The following is a 14,773-nucleotide window of genomic DNA, read 5'->3' on the forward strand; positions in this document are numbered from 1 at the left end:
GGGCAATAATGCCGTTTAGAATAAAACGAAATAATTAAGGCAAAAAATTATTTTGCTTAATTTACTTTGGTAATTTTGCTGTCGTAAGACTTGATCGCTCATTATTGCTGACTCATTTCAGATTGTAGCCAGTTCTTGGTAACCGCTTGCGGAGGCGGTCTCTGATCGGTAATATGATTAAAACGTACTCGATAACATAACGCACGTTTTATGGTCTGTGCAAGTGTGCAGTTCCCATAGGAAACTTCTGCTTCGATGGTTCCAGTTTGTAGTTACTTTTACATTACCCCAAAAAAAGTTAAATCTGTATTAACGGATTTTTGAAATTAAAATTGCTGTAATAATTTATCCTGTTTGACTATCGGAAAAGATTTTGACGATTTGCTTTGTTTGTTGTGGGTAAATTATACTTGGTCAGCTCAGTTGACTGTTAAGTGTTAGGTTCTGAAAGACAAAGAGTGAAAGTTGCATCATGTCGCTTTTCCGTCTTTCTTGCTCTTCCCTTGTTCCCCGGGCCATCTTGAGAGCCCAGATACGGAATATGGCGGAAGAAGCACCGAGAATGCGTCGTGCGGACGTTATGGCGCGCCAGCGAGTCCAAGAGAAGCCACTCAGTCTTAAAGAACGCCTCATGGCACCCGCTGGAGAAACTGGTATAGTGGTATTGCTGATTTCCGTCCTATTTCTTGACTTGTAATGTCAGTAATGATGTGAATGTAGCATCGTGGTTCTTGTGTGTTCTTGTTACAATGTTATTCGAGTGGTTGTATAGAGAGCTTGACGTTTAAGAGTGTAGGATTAAGGATCTGTTTCATTTTAGTTTGTGGCCGATAGATAATATGGTCATACTATTGTGCCAGTATGCTGGTTAAGGAATATGAGCAGTTCTAAACCTCTCAACAACTAATGAGTGAATACTTCGTATTTTTACTATGCGTAATTTTCATCATTAAAATCATGATTTATCAGTAAGCACTTACAATACAATTACGAACAATACATGGCGCTGCGGCTTGCTTATGGTTAAATATCGTAAGTTTCAAATTGTTATTAAACGTTTCGGACATTCTGGAAACTGTGGAGTCACAAATATTGAAAAACTCTGTAGTGATGTTGTGTTGTTACAGTTCAATACTTTCTTTTTCAGCTTTCGGCATCGGACAGGCAGCTTTAGCTGGCGGTGCAGCGTTTGGAATTGGCGCATTATGTTACTATGGGCTTGGACTTTCCAAACAGACTGGTTTATGGGAAAAATCATAGTGAGTGGGAATCGCCAGCATTGGTGTCGGTATGCCAGTTTAATAATGGAACAATGTTTAGTATGTGGCCAGAATATGTCCGGACGCGCGTTCACGAAACATATGCTTATTTGGGTGGATCGCTGGGAGTCACAGCCATCTCTACTTACCTAGTGTCGCGCAGTCCTCAGCTGATGAGTATGATGACACGAACTGGATGGATGTCCATTCTGCTGACTTTTGGCGCCATGATCGGCACCGGAATGCTAGCCCGCTCAATTGCTTACGAGAATACCGGTCCCAAGCATCTGGCGTGGCTTTTGCATGCCGGTACATTCGGCGTTTTATTGGTGTTGTACAGTAACTGTTGTTGTCTGCTGTACTTTAATAAGTGTTTTTTCGGTAATTCTTTAGCGACGATCGGAGCGGTAATTGCACCATTGACATTGTTGGGTGGCCCAATTATGATGCGCGCGGCCATGTACACAGCTGGGATTGTCGGTGGACTGAGCACCGTGGCCGCTTGTGCGCCATCCGATAAGTTTCTCTACATGGGCGGTGGATTGGCCATCGGCTTGGGTGTGGTATTTGCCGCATCCCTGGGCTCGATGTTCTTGCCTCCGACAACCGGTACAAAGAGCGTAGATGTTTCGGCAATACTTGTGTGATATTGTACGTAATATTCAAAACAGCAAAAGCGTCTTTGTCGTGGTTTTAGCAATTGGGGCTGGTTTGTATTCGATCTCGATGTACGGAGGACTTTTGCTATTTTCGGCTTTCTTGCTCTACGATACCCAACGAGTGGTCCGAAAAGCCGAAACGCATCCACCTGGAGTTCCGGGCATGATCAAGCAGTACGATCCCATCAACGCGTGAGTTTTGGCACTTGATTGTTCAGAGTTTACAATGAAAATTAGCGTTTTGATTTAGTAAGTGCGGTTCATTAAACTGGCTACCGCTGTTCAGTTTATTCATTAAACTGGCTACCGCTGTTCAGTTTAAGCACACATTTCGAAGTTTGCAAATTGTTGAAGAATAAAATTCAAACGGTTAAACTGATTTATTTAAAAAAAAACAAAGTATATACGGGATTAACGGGAAAGGCTGTGAATTATTATGTTTTTGGTCTGGAATGTGTTGTATTTTTCAGGATGATGTCGATTTACATGGACATTATCAACATCTTTATTCGTTTGGCTGTAATGATGGGTGGTGGAAACCGTCGACGATAAAAGAAACTGCTGATTGAACTTACAAGAAATTCTGAAATTCTTCCAGATGTGTTCTGATCTGTAATATATGATTCGCATAGCGATTTAAACGCCCAGACCTTGGATAAATTTCACCGTATCTGTAGACGATTTTTTGACTGACAATAGTGAGTGACAGGGGAGTTGTACGAGTGAATTTGTCGTATTTCATGGTGATTCTTCCGTGAATACCTATCTCGTGTGTGAGCCAAATCCGAAATCGAATATTACTGTCTTTAGAAATCGAGGGGGTTCCGTTTCACTGTTTCAGTAAAGCCATTCACAGTATAGTTTTGAAAAATAATTGGTGGTATTTTTCTTCGGAATTCTGCGGTCCACCTGGCTGCCGGGGATCGATTGTGGGCTGTGGTTCACGAGTGTGTGCAATTAATTGATAGGGCTTTTGACCGGGTAGATAACCTTCACCGAATTGCGTTTGTCTTTGGTCGATCATTTGAGGAGCATCCTGGAAAGAACCACAAGTGACTTACTAAACAATTACGAATTTCTGCCGGTTACACTGAATTGTTTCCTTACCGGAAACACCGCCGGTGGTGGCGAAACCGGAAGGTGAACGAGATGGCTGGACGGGGATGTTGTACTCTCGGTACTCACATCCGAAGGACTAGCAGATGATTCTGCGGAAGCTGGCGTGGTCACTTCCGGTGGAGAGGCCAGTATTACGGCATTCGAAGTCAGCAGCGGTTCAAGTGGTTTTATAACGTTTGACGTAGCAGTTGAAGTTGAATTGGAAACGCTCTCGAATAAACTAGAGGAGGTAATATTGTTTCCTCGTGTGGTAGCTGGAAAAGTGTGATAACTTATCTATTCATTATTTTTCTTCTTCCCTAGCCTCCAAGTATATCAGATTGCTGTCATTCACTATTTTCACTGATTGCTGCTAGTCATATATAGCTATAGTTACCTGTTACAGTATCAAAATCTGTATTCTGTGTAATTTACCGAAAAGCGCACTGATAATCACAAGGAAAGACAGGCACGAAGTGGAGTGTTCCGTACGATACAGTTCGGGAAGCATTTTTCGGTGCTTTTATAATCTTTGTCGAAAATCTTAATAGGTCCTGTTATATGGGAAATTATTAACGATAATAATCCGATGTTGGTAATAGTCGATACAAGAAGCAACGCGATTTAAGGGTGCCGTCCAGTCCAAAAAATCGGGCTAATGGCAATATTAAATTCGTAGCTATCTATATTCGTGGCGCAAACAAAACTGGAATTACAGCATCACCACTTGTATTTCTGCATTCTTATCGCCAACGAAAAAGGTCATGAAATATGCAGCATGTGGGCCAACGTGTCAACGATAATGGATAAATTTCTATGGTCAACCGATTAAATAAAAATTTAAAAAAAACCAACCGATAAAAATTAATTGAAGTCACGTTTTAACTTTTCAAGCCTTGAATAACAGCTGTGGAGAGAGTGTGGAATAACAGAAAATCTAGTGTGAAACGAAATGGTGGAACTAACGGAACAATATCCAGCAACGTAAGCACCGTAACACAGACATTTTCGCTTAACATAATTTTACAACAGTATGTTCACCTACCCTTTCGCAGTCTGCACCATTACTGCAAATGAATACCTCAGCAAAACTGAAGTGCTCGGCTCAAGAGTGGCAAAGTAAACCAAAGGTCCGTTGCAAAAAATTCCAGGACCGCAGTCCGTAAGTCGAACGATTCATGCTAACCGGGTAAAGTAGCATCTGGTACTACGTTCTAGCTAATAATTAACACCGCTATTGCACAATTAAAAACACCACTATTTGGAACTCATCACATAAATCGTTAAATTACACGCCGCTGACAATACTATCTCATATTTTAACATTTATTTTTCTCCTTTCTACATCAACCATACAAATTAACAAAGTAAGAAAACAACATAACTTTCTTGAATGTAATCGAGAAATAATCGAATATCAATAGAAGTACAAACGAGTTCTGTGTGTAAATTTTTGCACAACAAAAGCAATTCAAAATCCTAACTGGCCGGTGCATAATCAAGACTTTGTAGTACAGGCAATTTATGCACAAGGGTCTCCAAAAAAGCTACCAAACCCAGAGTTACTACAAACACAGAGAACGATATCGTTCTCTGTACTACAACTGTTTAGCCTTAGCTGGGTGACAGTGACACTGGAGAACGTCCATCCGACAAATCAAGAGGAGCGACAAAAGACGGCGCCTTGTAGTTGATGGCCCGAGCCGGCACTCCGTTCTTGCGTTTACCAATATGACCCTTGACTTCGCGCGGCTTTTCCTCATTGGTGGCCGTATGCGACACTGAGCCGGTTACCTTTTTCGGTTTAACCCCGCTGTGCTTCTTGTGGGATTCGCGGATGCTAAACAGGATTCCACCCAATTCTTGGTGGATCATCTCCTTTGTCGGCGGATTGGGAACATCTTTAAATTCACAGTAGCTATCCACAACACCTGCAACGTATATCTAATTAGTATGCAAATCCTGAGTCAATGCGATTCTAGCTTGCATTGGGTAGCATATTGTTTTCGAGTACGCGTAGTCGATACTTTATTTCTGGAGCGGTTTACGCACGTAACAAAACCTTGCGACTTACTTTTAACAACGTTCAGTCTGTCTTGATCCAACGCCTTTTTTCCGTTTTTCGACATCCGCGCGCCCCGCTCTGTAGGTACCGAATTGATGAGCTCGTCCGTAGTAAATAACTTTTTCATTGTCAGTTTCAAGGCTTTTTTCCATGTAGATTGAGTTAAAACCGCATCCTACAAGGAAGCAACTCTTCAACTTTTTTGTAAGCATTTATTCGTATTTATAATAAAAAGGTGGGAAAAAACGCCACGATGAGCAAGCAAAATCATGAAAATTTAATTCCATATGTACTGCAGCAATATTAACAGTCGGAAATACGGAAATGGATAACTATCATCACAAAATTAATAACGAATATCAAAATACAAAAAAGAAGATATGAAAACCAATCCTAAATATAATAATTTCAAGTACTTCGAAAAGGAACAGTGAAACCCATGAAGATCATGAAAATAAAGCAACAAAAGAAAAGAAATAGAAAACAGTTATTTTGTTTCCTCAAGTAAACCAGAAAATGGTCTTACCAAAATCTCACTTGGGGGCACTGGATCCATACCCATCGGCGAAGAAAGTGACGTGCTGGACGAAAACGGCGGTGTGCCTTCTAACGCATAACCTTCACCTTCAGGAGCCTATCCGAAATGAGAGTCTGATAATTTAAAATCGAAAAACATTAGACTGTTCAAAGCAGACTTTCAAAAACTGACCACTTCCCAGCACAACATTAATGCGGACAGTCAAACTGGAGGGTCCAACTTACGCTGCGCTTTCCTCGAGCACTTTTGAGCACCGTTCCATTCTGGTAAGCCAACATGTTTTCTCGATACTATAACACACAAACAACTGCTAAAAACAGGCCGCAAAAGGAGAGAAGCCGGCAGAAATCAACAATCACAAACACAGAACGAACCATCCACCAAGCAAGCAGCCTGTCGTTTGCAGCCGGATGCATGTTTACCCGCGATGCACCTGGCGCCATACTGACGGAGCCTCCATTGAGGAAGGGCGCACTGCTGACCAGATCCACAGTACTCGGGGATCCTTCGCGTGCCTCACTGGCCGAATCCCACGACGCGGAACGGGGCTCCACCACACTCTACAACGATGCCCAAACTACCACCAAATTCAAAAAATTACATACACGGAAAAACGCTAGCTGAGTTGTGGGTATTGGGTAAAAATTGGCAAAGTCGCATAACGAAACAATACAGCTTATATTCACAACAGAATGCAAGTCAACACACTACTTTCATAGTTAAAATTTAAAATTGAAGAAACAAAACAATAAACGTGAAACGAGAATTAAGTAGGAATCGTACAATTCAATTTTTGACGCTTATGGCAATAAATAACTAATTAACTACCATTTTCAAGTTTGTCACAAAAGGGATGCCAACTGCTTTGCAGACCGTTCAGTTCGTGTTTTAGCATGTCAAGAATAATGCATTTCCCGACATCGTATGACTGACCTCGGCGAACCACATCTCCTTGGTCTCGTTGTGTGCTGTTTCCGCGTCTCCATGCTTCTGCAGAGGAATCAAGACATCAGCTCGCTGCACGACTGAATAAGAAATCCACAACCCACCGCGCGCATCAAGCCTAGTTCCACTGCCCAACGGTAGCCCTTATCCTCGTATGTTTTCTCATTGGATGACGGGAACAGTCGCGCCGCGGCCAATTCATTTGCCGTTTTTTCTACATACAAAGTAACAAACCCACAGAATGGACAGATCGGTCGTTTGTCCCCTGCGATGTGTATCCGGGACTGACCTTCTTCGATCCAGATAACAATACAGTTGTACAAGCCGTCGCGATAGCGTGCGCGACACACTGTCTTCTCGGTCAGTGCTGTGCCAGCTTCCACTGGTTCCAGGGCATTCAGAGGCAGAGCTGTTCAAGTAGGAATGCGATTTCGTATTGCTGTTACGATTTCACAGGGAAAATGAGACAGATCTGTCACCTTTGACCATGGATGGACAGCCCTGAGATTCGTGGAAGAAAATGATGGCACTTCCTAAAGGAGCCGATCTGGCTTTCTTGTGCGGCGGTTCGGGCATTGTTTACAAAGTCTACAAACAAACACTGCCTACAACGAGCAGTAAACTGGATATTTGATAATGCGGAATCGAATAGTAAACAATGACAGTCGAAATCTTAGAACTGGAACACTGGAGCAATGTTTTGTGATAACATTAAATACTTTCGAAAAACGAGAATAGTTTGATAAACAGAAACTACTGTAATCGAAAACTGTATGCTCAGAAGTCAAAACTACACATCAGCTCATAACAATTGGAACTGCGTCCGGGGTTCACTTTTGACTTCTGTAAGGCCACTTAGGACAGGCAGATCGGTAAGTAAGGTTACCGACTTCGTGGAGTGAAAATGAGGTCAGGTGACATGTTTCGAATTTTCGATTTTACAAATTCGAAGTCAGGTATGCATAAAAGTTGTAAACAGAACACATAGCTAGGACTTGCGACTTGACAGTTGGCGATATGTTTAAATTATTACAGTGCAATGCATGTACAAGACACAAAATTGGGAAGTATGCATTTTAATAATTATTATTGTAATTGTATCCGTCCTTGTACATCATTGTACTTGTACATGGCTTGTACTGGTATATGAAAATATCTATACGATATACTGTAATTGTGCCTTAATGCGTATGACGGGCTTATATAAAATTAATAGTAAACTTAAAATTGAACGGCTGTTAGCTTATTCAGTTAATCTCAACGGCTGCCACTTCCGGCAAAAAATAGTATTTAAACAATAAACTGTTTTGTTGAACATATCTGAACAAAATTCGAACTACGAGTACCGTATTTATTATGATTGTGCGCTGCTAATAAAGATTGAACATGTAAAATGATTTCCATACACGATGATTATACTGGTATACTGATAGAAATGTAATGTAAGAAATGTATTGTACGAGGCTAATTAGTAATAGTAGAAAAACATAATAAAAGTATGGGTGAATGATTTTTTAAAAGATGTGCAAATATTGAGTATAAAATCTACACTTATGCCGACGTTGTGGTGCGGAATTGCGGATAACACATCTAAATCCTTCCACAGAGCAAAAAAGACTTAATCACTGGTCAGTAGTAAGGATTTACTTATCGTTAGTTTCAAAATAAACGATGCAGAAGCTAACAGACTATCAGCTAAAGAAAGGCTTGCACACAGGTCTGTAAATATTTGTAATTTAATGATCAAATCCTGAATTTGAAGCGATTTTAATAATTACGAGTACGGCAAAAACAAGAAAACTGGCTATCAGAGAAATGTGCACCGAAAAATTGAGGAAAGATGAATTACTTATTATATACACACAGACACACCAAGGCCAACAGATTTTGATTATTAATAAGTACATTACGTACAATGCAACGAATACAATGCTGCAGGTTAAAAAAGTGATTCAAGAGAAGACTCAAAAGAGTGCAACCTACGAAGTTACCGGTAATCGTCTTGGGTTATTACGTGAAATTCTGTATTACTCGTATTATGACCAGTTAGTTCAGTACGGCCAGTAACTATCACAACTGTTGTTTTCAATCAGTACTTATTTTTCCTCATTGTGAAATCAGTCAGTAAAGCATCGTTCAATTTTTGTGCTGATATCGCAACGCAAATCGATTGCAATAAAAGTCGAAACGTTACACTTTTTAGAAAACGAGTTTATCGAGGTGCGGACATTTTCTTGCATTGGTTAAGAACATAGGTTCGTAGCTTCGCAATCAGATTTGATTTCCTGTCTGTACTCTGTAGGTATTTGTCATCAAAAGCACAAAAAGCCAAACGACCCATCAAAGTACGATATTGACGTACGACGAATGCGCTTATTATTAATACCATTTAATTTTCTTGAAGGACAGTTTATACCTGTCTGATAGCTAATTAAACGCATAACATTAATAACATCTCGTGCATCGCTGTGCATAATTCCATCGGAACCCATGGCTACTATTGTTTACTTTAATAAATTTTGGCCACCGTTGGGTTGTTGCATTCTACAACGTAATTTGTCGGGAATAATTAGATTTCAATCGTTTGATTATGATTTGCACTTAAACAAAAAAATTAAACTGCGTAGAATTAATACAATTTTATAATTTACTACCTTTTAATTGAATTGTGTTTTTACAACATTTATTTCCGGTTTCGTACCTCGTATATATAAGTAAACTACCGAGAGAAAGTTTAATCAATATCTTCTGAATTAAAATTAAAAACAGCAACATGTCAATAATACAGTAGTACAAGACTTTTGCTGTTAGGTTCGGACCATTTAATAAGCGTCTTATCTGCATTATTGTACACTATAGACACAGTTTATAATGTACCGGTGGTACGAGTACAATACCAACGAGGGTACTGTAAGTATTATACTGTAGCATAACGTGTAAATATACGTATTTACTATTTACTACAGGATTTAAATGTACATACGGTAGTGGCCTAAAAATTAAACGCACATACACACGTTTAGAATGCTCGATCCAAACAGTTGAAAGTGCAAAATTAAATATTTTTTGTAATACAAGGTCTGTTTCAGCGTGTTCGCGGTTAATATATCCAAAATTTTGTCGACACTCGACAGTAAAAGCGTAAGCGATAACGCTATGGGACCGAAGACACTTCATATCTATGTATATAAAAGCGTGGAAACCGGCGTTTTTCATGCTTATTATAATCTTCGGGTGTCGGTTTGCAGTAAAACAAATTCTTTGGAAGAACATAATTATGTACGCAGAATACAATACCTCTACCGATACCAGACAAAACAACAGCTTCATGCGGCAGTACAATACAAGCAGCTTTTACGGTAGCAGCACAATGTCCTCTTAAGTTTATAATCAAGTAATACTGATTGGTTTTGCTAATAATTATGCCGATCGAATACTTAATTACAGGTGGATATAGTGCATACCCATAGCGGACTATAACTGTAGCGAAATAAATTTTGTTGACAAAAAATTTAATCAAAATAGAAACTTACGGTAAAAGTCGCAGGAGTTTCGGGTAGCATACGCACAGATAATTGGCTTGTGAAAGGGAAATTTCAATGTAGTCAAAACACCGTGTAATAAGCTTTAAAACATGCGGCGCATAACGGGTTATTGCATATTCTACTCTAGTATATAGATATACCGCTGATTTTGCGAGCACTTTGGTTAGAAGCTGCCCTAGCATAGAGCAAAGGTAAGTATAAAATCGTTAAATTCAGACTAAAACCCTATCGAGCTGTGCCATTTAATGTGTAAGATGGAAACTTGATCGCATTACAACAAATGACTATCTAACGTAACCGTTGATCGAAAACGAGTACAACATCGAGTACCAGAAATGAATCTGAAATAATGAGTGTTGCGCAGGCAACGTTTGAGCCTTTAACCAATAAGACCATATGCTTTCAAATTTGGGTTTTGGTTCGCTTTCGCCTTTTCCGCAGTACATATCTACTTCAAGTGAATATAACCAAAAACCGCACTGATATAGATTTTTAAATGCCAGCAGCTGTTCGGTGTGTGTGTCTTCACCAGCATTTTTGTGTACTATACGGGTAAAGTTACGCTATTCGCTTGTACAGAATCGAAGTAAGTGAAGTACATCAAACTCTTAAGTGTAAAAATCATTGAAACCTTCACCATTACGGCATAAGAAAAGACGCTGCCGGAAAACAGGTGCAGTACGTAGCTATAGGTAAGTACAATACAATACACTGGGTATAGTACGCAGGTTCTATCTCGAACTGCATTTTAAAACGCTTAACAAAATATACCAGAGTCCCAATGTACAATCTGTGCACAATTTGTAACGTACCAGCAATGCTACTGTTGCCACCACATAGCCTACACCTACAAGTACTTACTGCACGATAGAAAGGACCGCAAATATTCTGATTGCAGATCGTTCTACTCGTAGTCACGTTACTATAGAATTCGAGCCGGTGTACATGCAGACCCTCAAATGAAGACAGAAACGACTATTGCATTTGGCTGGGAGCGCGGACTTTAATGCAGTTCCAGCATATCAAAATGAGTATTACGTTACATCAATTGTAAGTCTTCAAGGAAATTATGATTACGTTATCTGAAAACATAAGTAACAAAGTCTGAGTGCATACTGTGCAGTATATGCGTCCTGCAGCCAAACCTCTTGCTCTTTCATATAAATTTCAGGGTAGCTCTAAAATCTAATCCGAGGTCAACAGTGACATACAGCGAGCAAATTGCAAACTAATACACTACAGAAAAACATGACAATATAAAGAAAAAATACATGCAAAAGTGCATGCATAACTACATGTACGGCCACGTACCACATTGCGCCATTACTGCTACGTAAAATTTGAAAGTATGAAGGTGTCAAACCAAATCCGTCGAACAATATACCGTACTTCAACATTTGCAGGTATCTTTCTAGCCAAGCTATTTACAGATTCCAAGTTAAAACTGTAACTTATCGTACAAAAAGGCTCATAAATCGAACAGAGGATATACGGATGCATGTGGGATCTTTAACATCAGATTTCAGGTGGAAAGGTTGACAACTGAGACATGATTGCTGAGCGTATTTCGGTACTGTTCTGCTTTGGAAAAAAATCTCCGTTGAATGCTTTCATTATTAATCCTGAAAGAATTCGATCTTATTCAACACTAAATTTTTGCGCACTTAACAACAAGACCACCCGAACCTATTAAATGATGCAACTTGATTTCATCGAGAATTCCGTTACAGCTGCTGCTGTTGGGGGCTGTCGAAGAGGCGCGCAGTTTCTGGGATGCTGACTGCAGTTCTTCCTTGAAAAACATTTCTTCCAATCCTTTTCGCACCATCGCGTCTGCTGTCGGTTCACTGAATATGAGAGTCTAAAAACAAACATTTTATGTACAAACAAGAAGTCTATTCCTTAGCACATGCTACATAACTGTACTACTGCGGCAAGTTACTAAGCCATAAACAGGCGAAAATGGGTCGAGGGGACCACAAGTAGCGATTGTGTCAAATGCGTACGATAGCAAAAATTTTTCTGACTTGTGAGTTATGATAGGCACCACCTGTACCTCTACGTCCTTGAGTCGCCAGGTTTCCTCATTAGCAGAATTACCCGAACCGGAAGTACGAGTGGCTGTGGGTTTTGATCGCCGAGGAGCCACCTGCTGCGGAATACATCATACAATGCCATTTAACATTTAAAGTTAATATTACCTCACGTACAACACATGACAATAACAATGAAACCATGAGCAAAAATTCAAATGAGAAAAGACAAATGTCATGGACAAGCAATTTATTAATGTGACTATTCTATCGCCTTCGAAAAAAAATCGAAATCTCACCAAGTATTAATCGTAAACCCATTTAACAAAACGGTAATCATTCTACATGTACTCGTATCATACCTTTAAAGAGCATTGAAACTTTTGTGCATATCGATCACCAGTACCGCTTCAGATCGTATGCAGCTCTAATTATTGCGTCAGAATTTAAATTTTTATGGAGCATTTCGAGTTACAAATAAGTAACACGCGACCTATATCAATCGGCGGTACCTTTTGTTTTGCCGGCTCTGGTGCGCTCGCCGGAGCAACCGATTGAGATCTGGTCGTAGGCCGCCTCGGACCCCTATTTGGATCGGTCACTTTCTGGCAAACACTAAAAAGAATCATGATCCAGCCTAGCAGCTCTACAAAAATAGAATTCAAAATCGCACCGTTTCGCACTCATAATACTAGTGCCCTCGGTGGCCGTTTTGCGCTTATGCGATGTTGTCGGGGAAGTGGATCCATAATCCTCAATATTCTCCGTTTTGATTAGCAACTCAGAAGCACGCTCACTGCAAATCCGACCAAAATCATGAGAGGACATCGTTGCCACAGTTGCAGTTGACTGCTACAAAACCGGCAAGTCAAGGTATATTCATTATTTAACACTGAACTTGTGGCGCAGTAGTGGACAGTACTTCACTTCTTACCGGATGTAAAACAGTGTTCCTGCTGTGCATTCCCGAAATGCTGTTAGAATTTTTTATGTTGCTCTTGCTTGGCGCAATCGGCTCCATGGTCCGGCTGCTACTGCTGGATGGAATATGCGCAGGCACAGTACCGGTGGAATGCGGCTGGACAATGGTTGGCGCAAACGGTGCAGCATTCGCCTGCTTTAATTTTTACTTTATCAATCAAAGATAATTGCACACACCGTTAGACTGTGCCTTGTTTACCAATAATCAAACTATGATTGCCTAATCATTACTTGATAAAATAAAACAGGCAGACAAGTAGTATTACTTCAGTTATAGCAAATCGGAAACATTCACATGTACGGTTACCGATGGATCGTTGTGAGTTTCGGGGACGTGATTCGCAAATCCATTACGTAATGGCGCAGTGCTGTTCGGTGCGGCCCGTGTTGGTTCGGGCGGCTGTCCGTTGACCGCGCCAGCGAAATGGCTGTAAATGGAGGGCAACGTATGGAAGAACTCCAGCATGCGATCCGACAATTTGCTTATAAATTCCTTCAGTTTCACATAATCCTCCAAACAGCCAGCGCAGGCGCCCACGAAATACAGCCGCGCAGAAAACGTGCTGTTATCCAGATCGTCCTGCGTCCAGCGCCAGTCCACCTTCGCCTGCGGAGTGTGACGAGTGGCAATGAGATGGACACATTCGATCAACTCAACACCGGCACGAATTCCCGCCTTACGATCATCGCAGTATTTTATTAAGCAGGCCGGACAGGGGAAGGTGGTATCCGCGGGGGAACCATTACCAGAGCTGTTTACTGTTGTCACACTGGAATATATCATGTCAGAGTCAGTCAGACCATGCGGAACAAAGCATCCGCGCTTCGAACTCGCTGGCAGCACTGCAGTAAGCCCGTAAGTGTCACAATCTTTGCTCTTACCTCATGTTGCAGCCAAGAACTTAATCGCTAATGCGCAAACTGCCAGATAGCCAGTAAGGTTTGTAAAAAATAAACGAATCAGAAAAACGTTCATCAACACGGTGACTCGTTCAATACTCATAAGTCGTAATTACGAATTTGTGAGAACCAGAATGCTGAAACACAGTTCAAACTCAACATCAAACAAAAAAGCAAGCTACAATCCTAATCGTAGTTCGTGCTAGCATTTTGATTAACTTTGAAATTATTAGAAGAGCGACGCGAAATAAAACGGACTTGTGAAGACAGAAGAGGGAGTGCAAAAACAGAAAAACTGTACGATCAGACTCGCTCATCCGAGATTCGAATTTTTTTAAACTGAAAATGCAACTAGCCCACTACTGTCACAAATCACAACGACTTGAAAAAAAATCACAAATCACAGCGACTCGAGCTTGCAGTTGTTAGTGCTCTGCAAAGTTACAGAGGGGTGCCTCGTCAGGCCGGCCGAGGCGGATGTTTACGCAACGGGCGTGCTAATTCGCTCACTGGTCAAGGGAAAAATTTTAAGACAAAATTTTTGTAATTGCTAAATCAGTATTATTGAACCTTTACGTACTTTGTATTCCACATTTTCAGTACTTACTGTTAGTGTTAGCACAGAAATGAACGTTGATATCATAAAAAAAGTTTGCTTTAATAAAAGTACGAGTACTGACTGTACTTGTATCTGTACGTGAAGTGTTTGTCGTCTTGAGTCTCTTGCCCAATTATCAATTACTGTTGCTG

General features: G+C 40.6%; 4 protein-coding genes across 7 annotated transcripts; 1 reads left to right on the forward strand and 3 right to left on the reverse strand.

Annotated features, from left to right (window-relative positions):
- Nucleotides 1-227: 227 nt before the first annotated feature.
- LOC129594534 (growth hormone-inducible transmembrane protein-like) lies at nucleotides 228-2,777 on the forward strand. The gene is made up of 6 exons (XM_055491249.1): nucleotides 228-653; nucleotides 1,148-1,259; nucleotides 1,321-1,568; nucleotides 1,653-1,868; nucleotides 1,957-2,110; nucleotides 2,389-2,777. The coding sequence occupies exons 1-6, from the start codon at nucleotides 473-475 to the stop codon at nucleotides 2,468-2,470; spliced, it is 993 nt and encodes a 330-aa protein (XP_055347224.1). The 5' UTR covers nucleotides 228-472; the 3' UTR covers nucleotides 2,471-2,777.
- LOC129594535 (uncharacterized) lies at nucleotides 2,490-3,981 on the reverse strand. Its single transcript, XM_055491250.1, has 3 exons — nucleotides 3,452-3,981; nucleotides 3,026-3,291; nucleotides 2,490-2,954 (listed from the first exon to the last, which is right to left on the reverse strand). Exons 1-3 carry the CDS (start codon nucleotides 3,525-3,527, stop codon nucleotides 2,769-2,771), a joined length of 528 nt encoding a protein of 175 aa, XP_055347225.1. The 5' UTR covers nucleotides 3,528-3,981; the 3' UTR covers nucleotides 2,490-2,768.
- A 487-nt stretch (nucleotides 3,982-4,468) lies between these two features.
- On the reverse strand, nucleotides 4,469-10,989 carry LOC129594538 (uncharacterized). Of its 3 annotated transcripts, none has more exons than XM_055491258.1 (10): nucleotides 10,971-10,989; nucleotides 7,044-7,152; nucleotides 6,854-6,973; nucleotides 6,669-6,778; nucleotides 6,553-6,609; nucleotides 5,994-6,179; nucleotides 5,844-5,909; nucleotides 5,608-5,715; nucleotides 5,091-5,256; nucleotides 4,469-4,947 (listed from the first exon to the last, which is right to left on the reverse strand). In XM_055491258.1, the coding sequence occupies exons 2-10, from the start codon at nucleotides 7,138-7,140 to the stop codon at nucleotides 4,631-4,633; spliced, it is 1,227 nt and encodes a 408-aa protein (XP_055347233.1). In that variant the 5' UTR covers nucleotides 7,141-7,152; nucleotides 10,971-10,989; the 3' UTR covers nucleotides 4,469-4,630. The 3 variants fall into 3 exon arrangements, with proteins under 3 accessions (XP_055347233.1, XP_055347232.1, XP_055347234.1); XM_055491257.1 differs by lacking the exon at nucleotides 10,971-10,989 and adding an exon at nucleotides 10,098-10,451; XM_055491259.1 differs by lacking the exon at nucleotides 10,971-10,989 and having other exon boundaries at nucleotides 6,042-6,179; nucleotides 7,044-7,448.
- A 231-nt stretch (nucleotides 10,990-11,220) lies between these two features.
- LOC129594549 (uncharacterized) lies at nucleotides 11,221-14,379 on the reverse strand. Of its 2 annotated transcripts, none has more exons than XM_055491276.1 (8): nucleotides 14,006-14,379; nucleotides 13,431-13,893; nucleotides 13,077-13,259; nucleotides 12,816-12,994; nucleotides 12,655-12,757; nucleotides 12,166-12,261; nucleotides 11,796-11,970; nucleotides 11,221-11,731 (listed from the first exon to the last, which is right to left on the reverse strand). In XM_055491276.1, the coding sequence occupies exons 1-8, from the start codon at nucleotides 14,008-14,010 to the stop codon at nucleotides 11,625-11,627; spliced, it is 1,311 nt and encodes a 436-aa protein (XP_055347251.1). In that variant the 5' UTR covers nucleotides 14,011-14,379; the 3' UTR covers nucleotides 11,221-11,624. The 2 variants fall into 2 exon arrangements, with proteins under 2 accessions (XP_055347251.1, XP_055347252.1); XM_055491277.1 differs by having other exon boundaries at nucleotides 13,077-13,256; nucleotides 14,006-14,378.
- Nucleotides 14,380-14,773: the final 394 nt, after the last annotated feature.

This window comes from Paramacrobiotus metropolitanus, unplaced genomic scaffold (genome assembly GCF_019649055.1).
Source record: "Paramacrobiotus metropolitanus isolate TYO unplaced genomic scaffold, Prichtersi_v1.0 Parri_scaffold0000069, whole genome shotgun sequence".
NCBI lineage: Eukaryota > Metazoa > Tardigrada > Eutardigrada > Parachela > Macrobiotidae > Paramacrobiotus > Paramacrobiotus metropolitanus.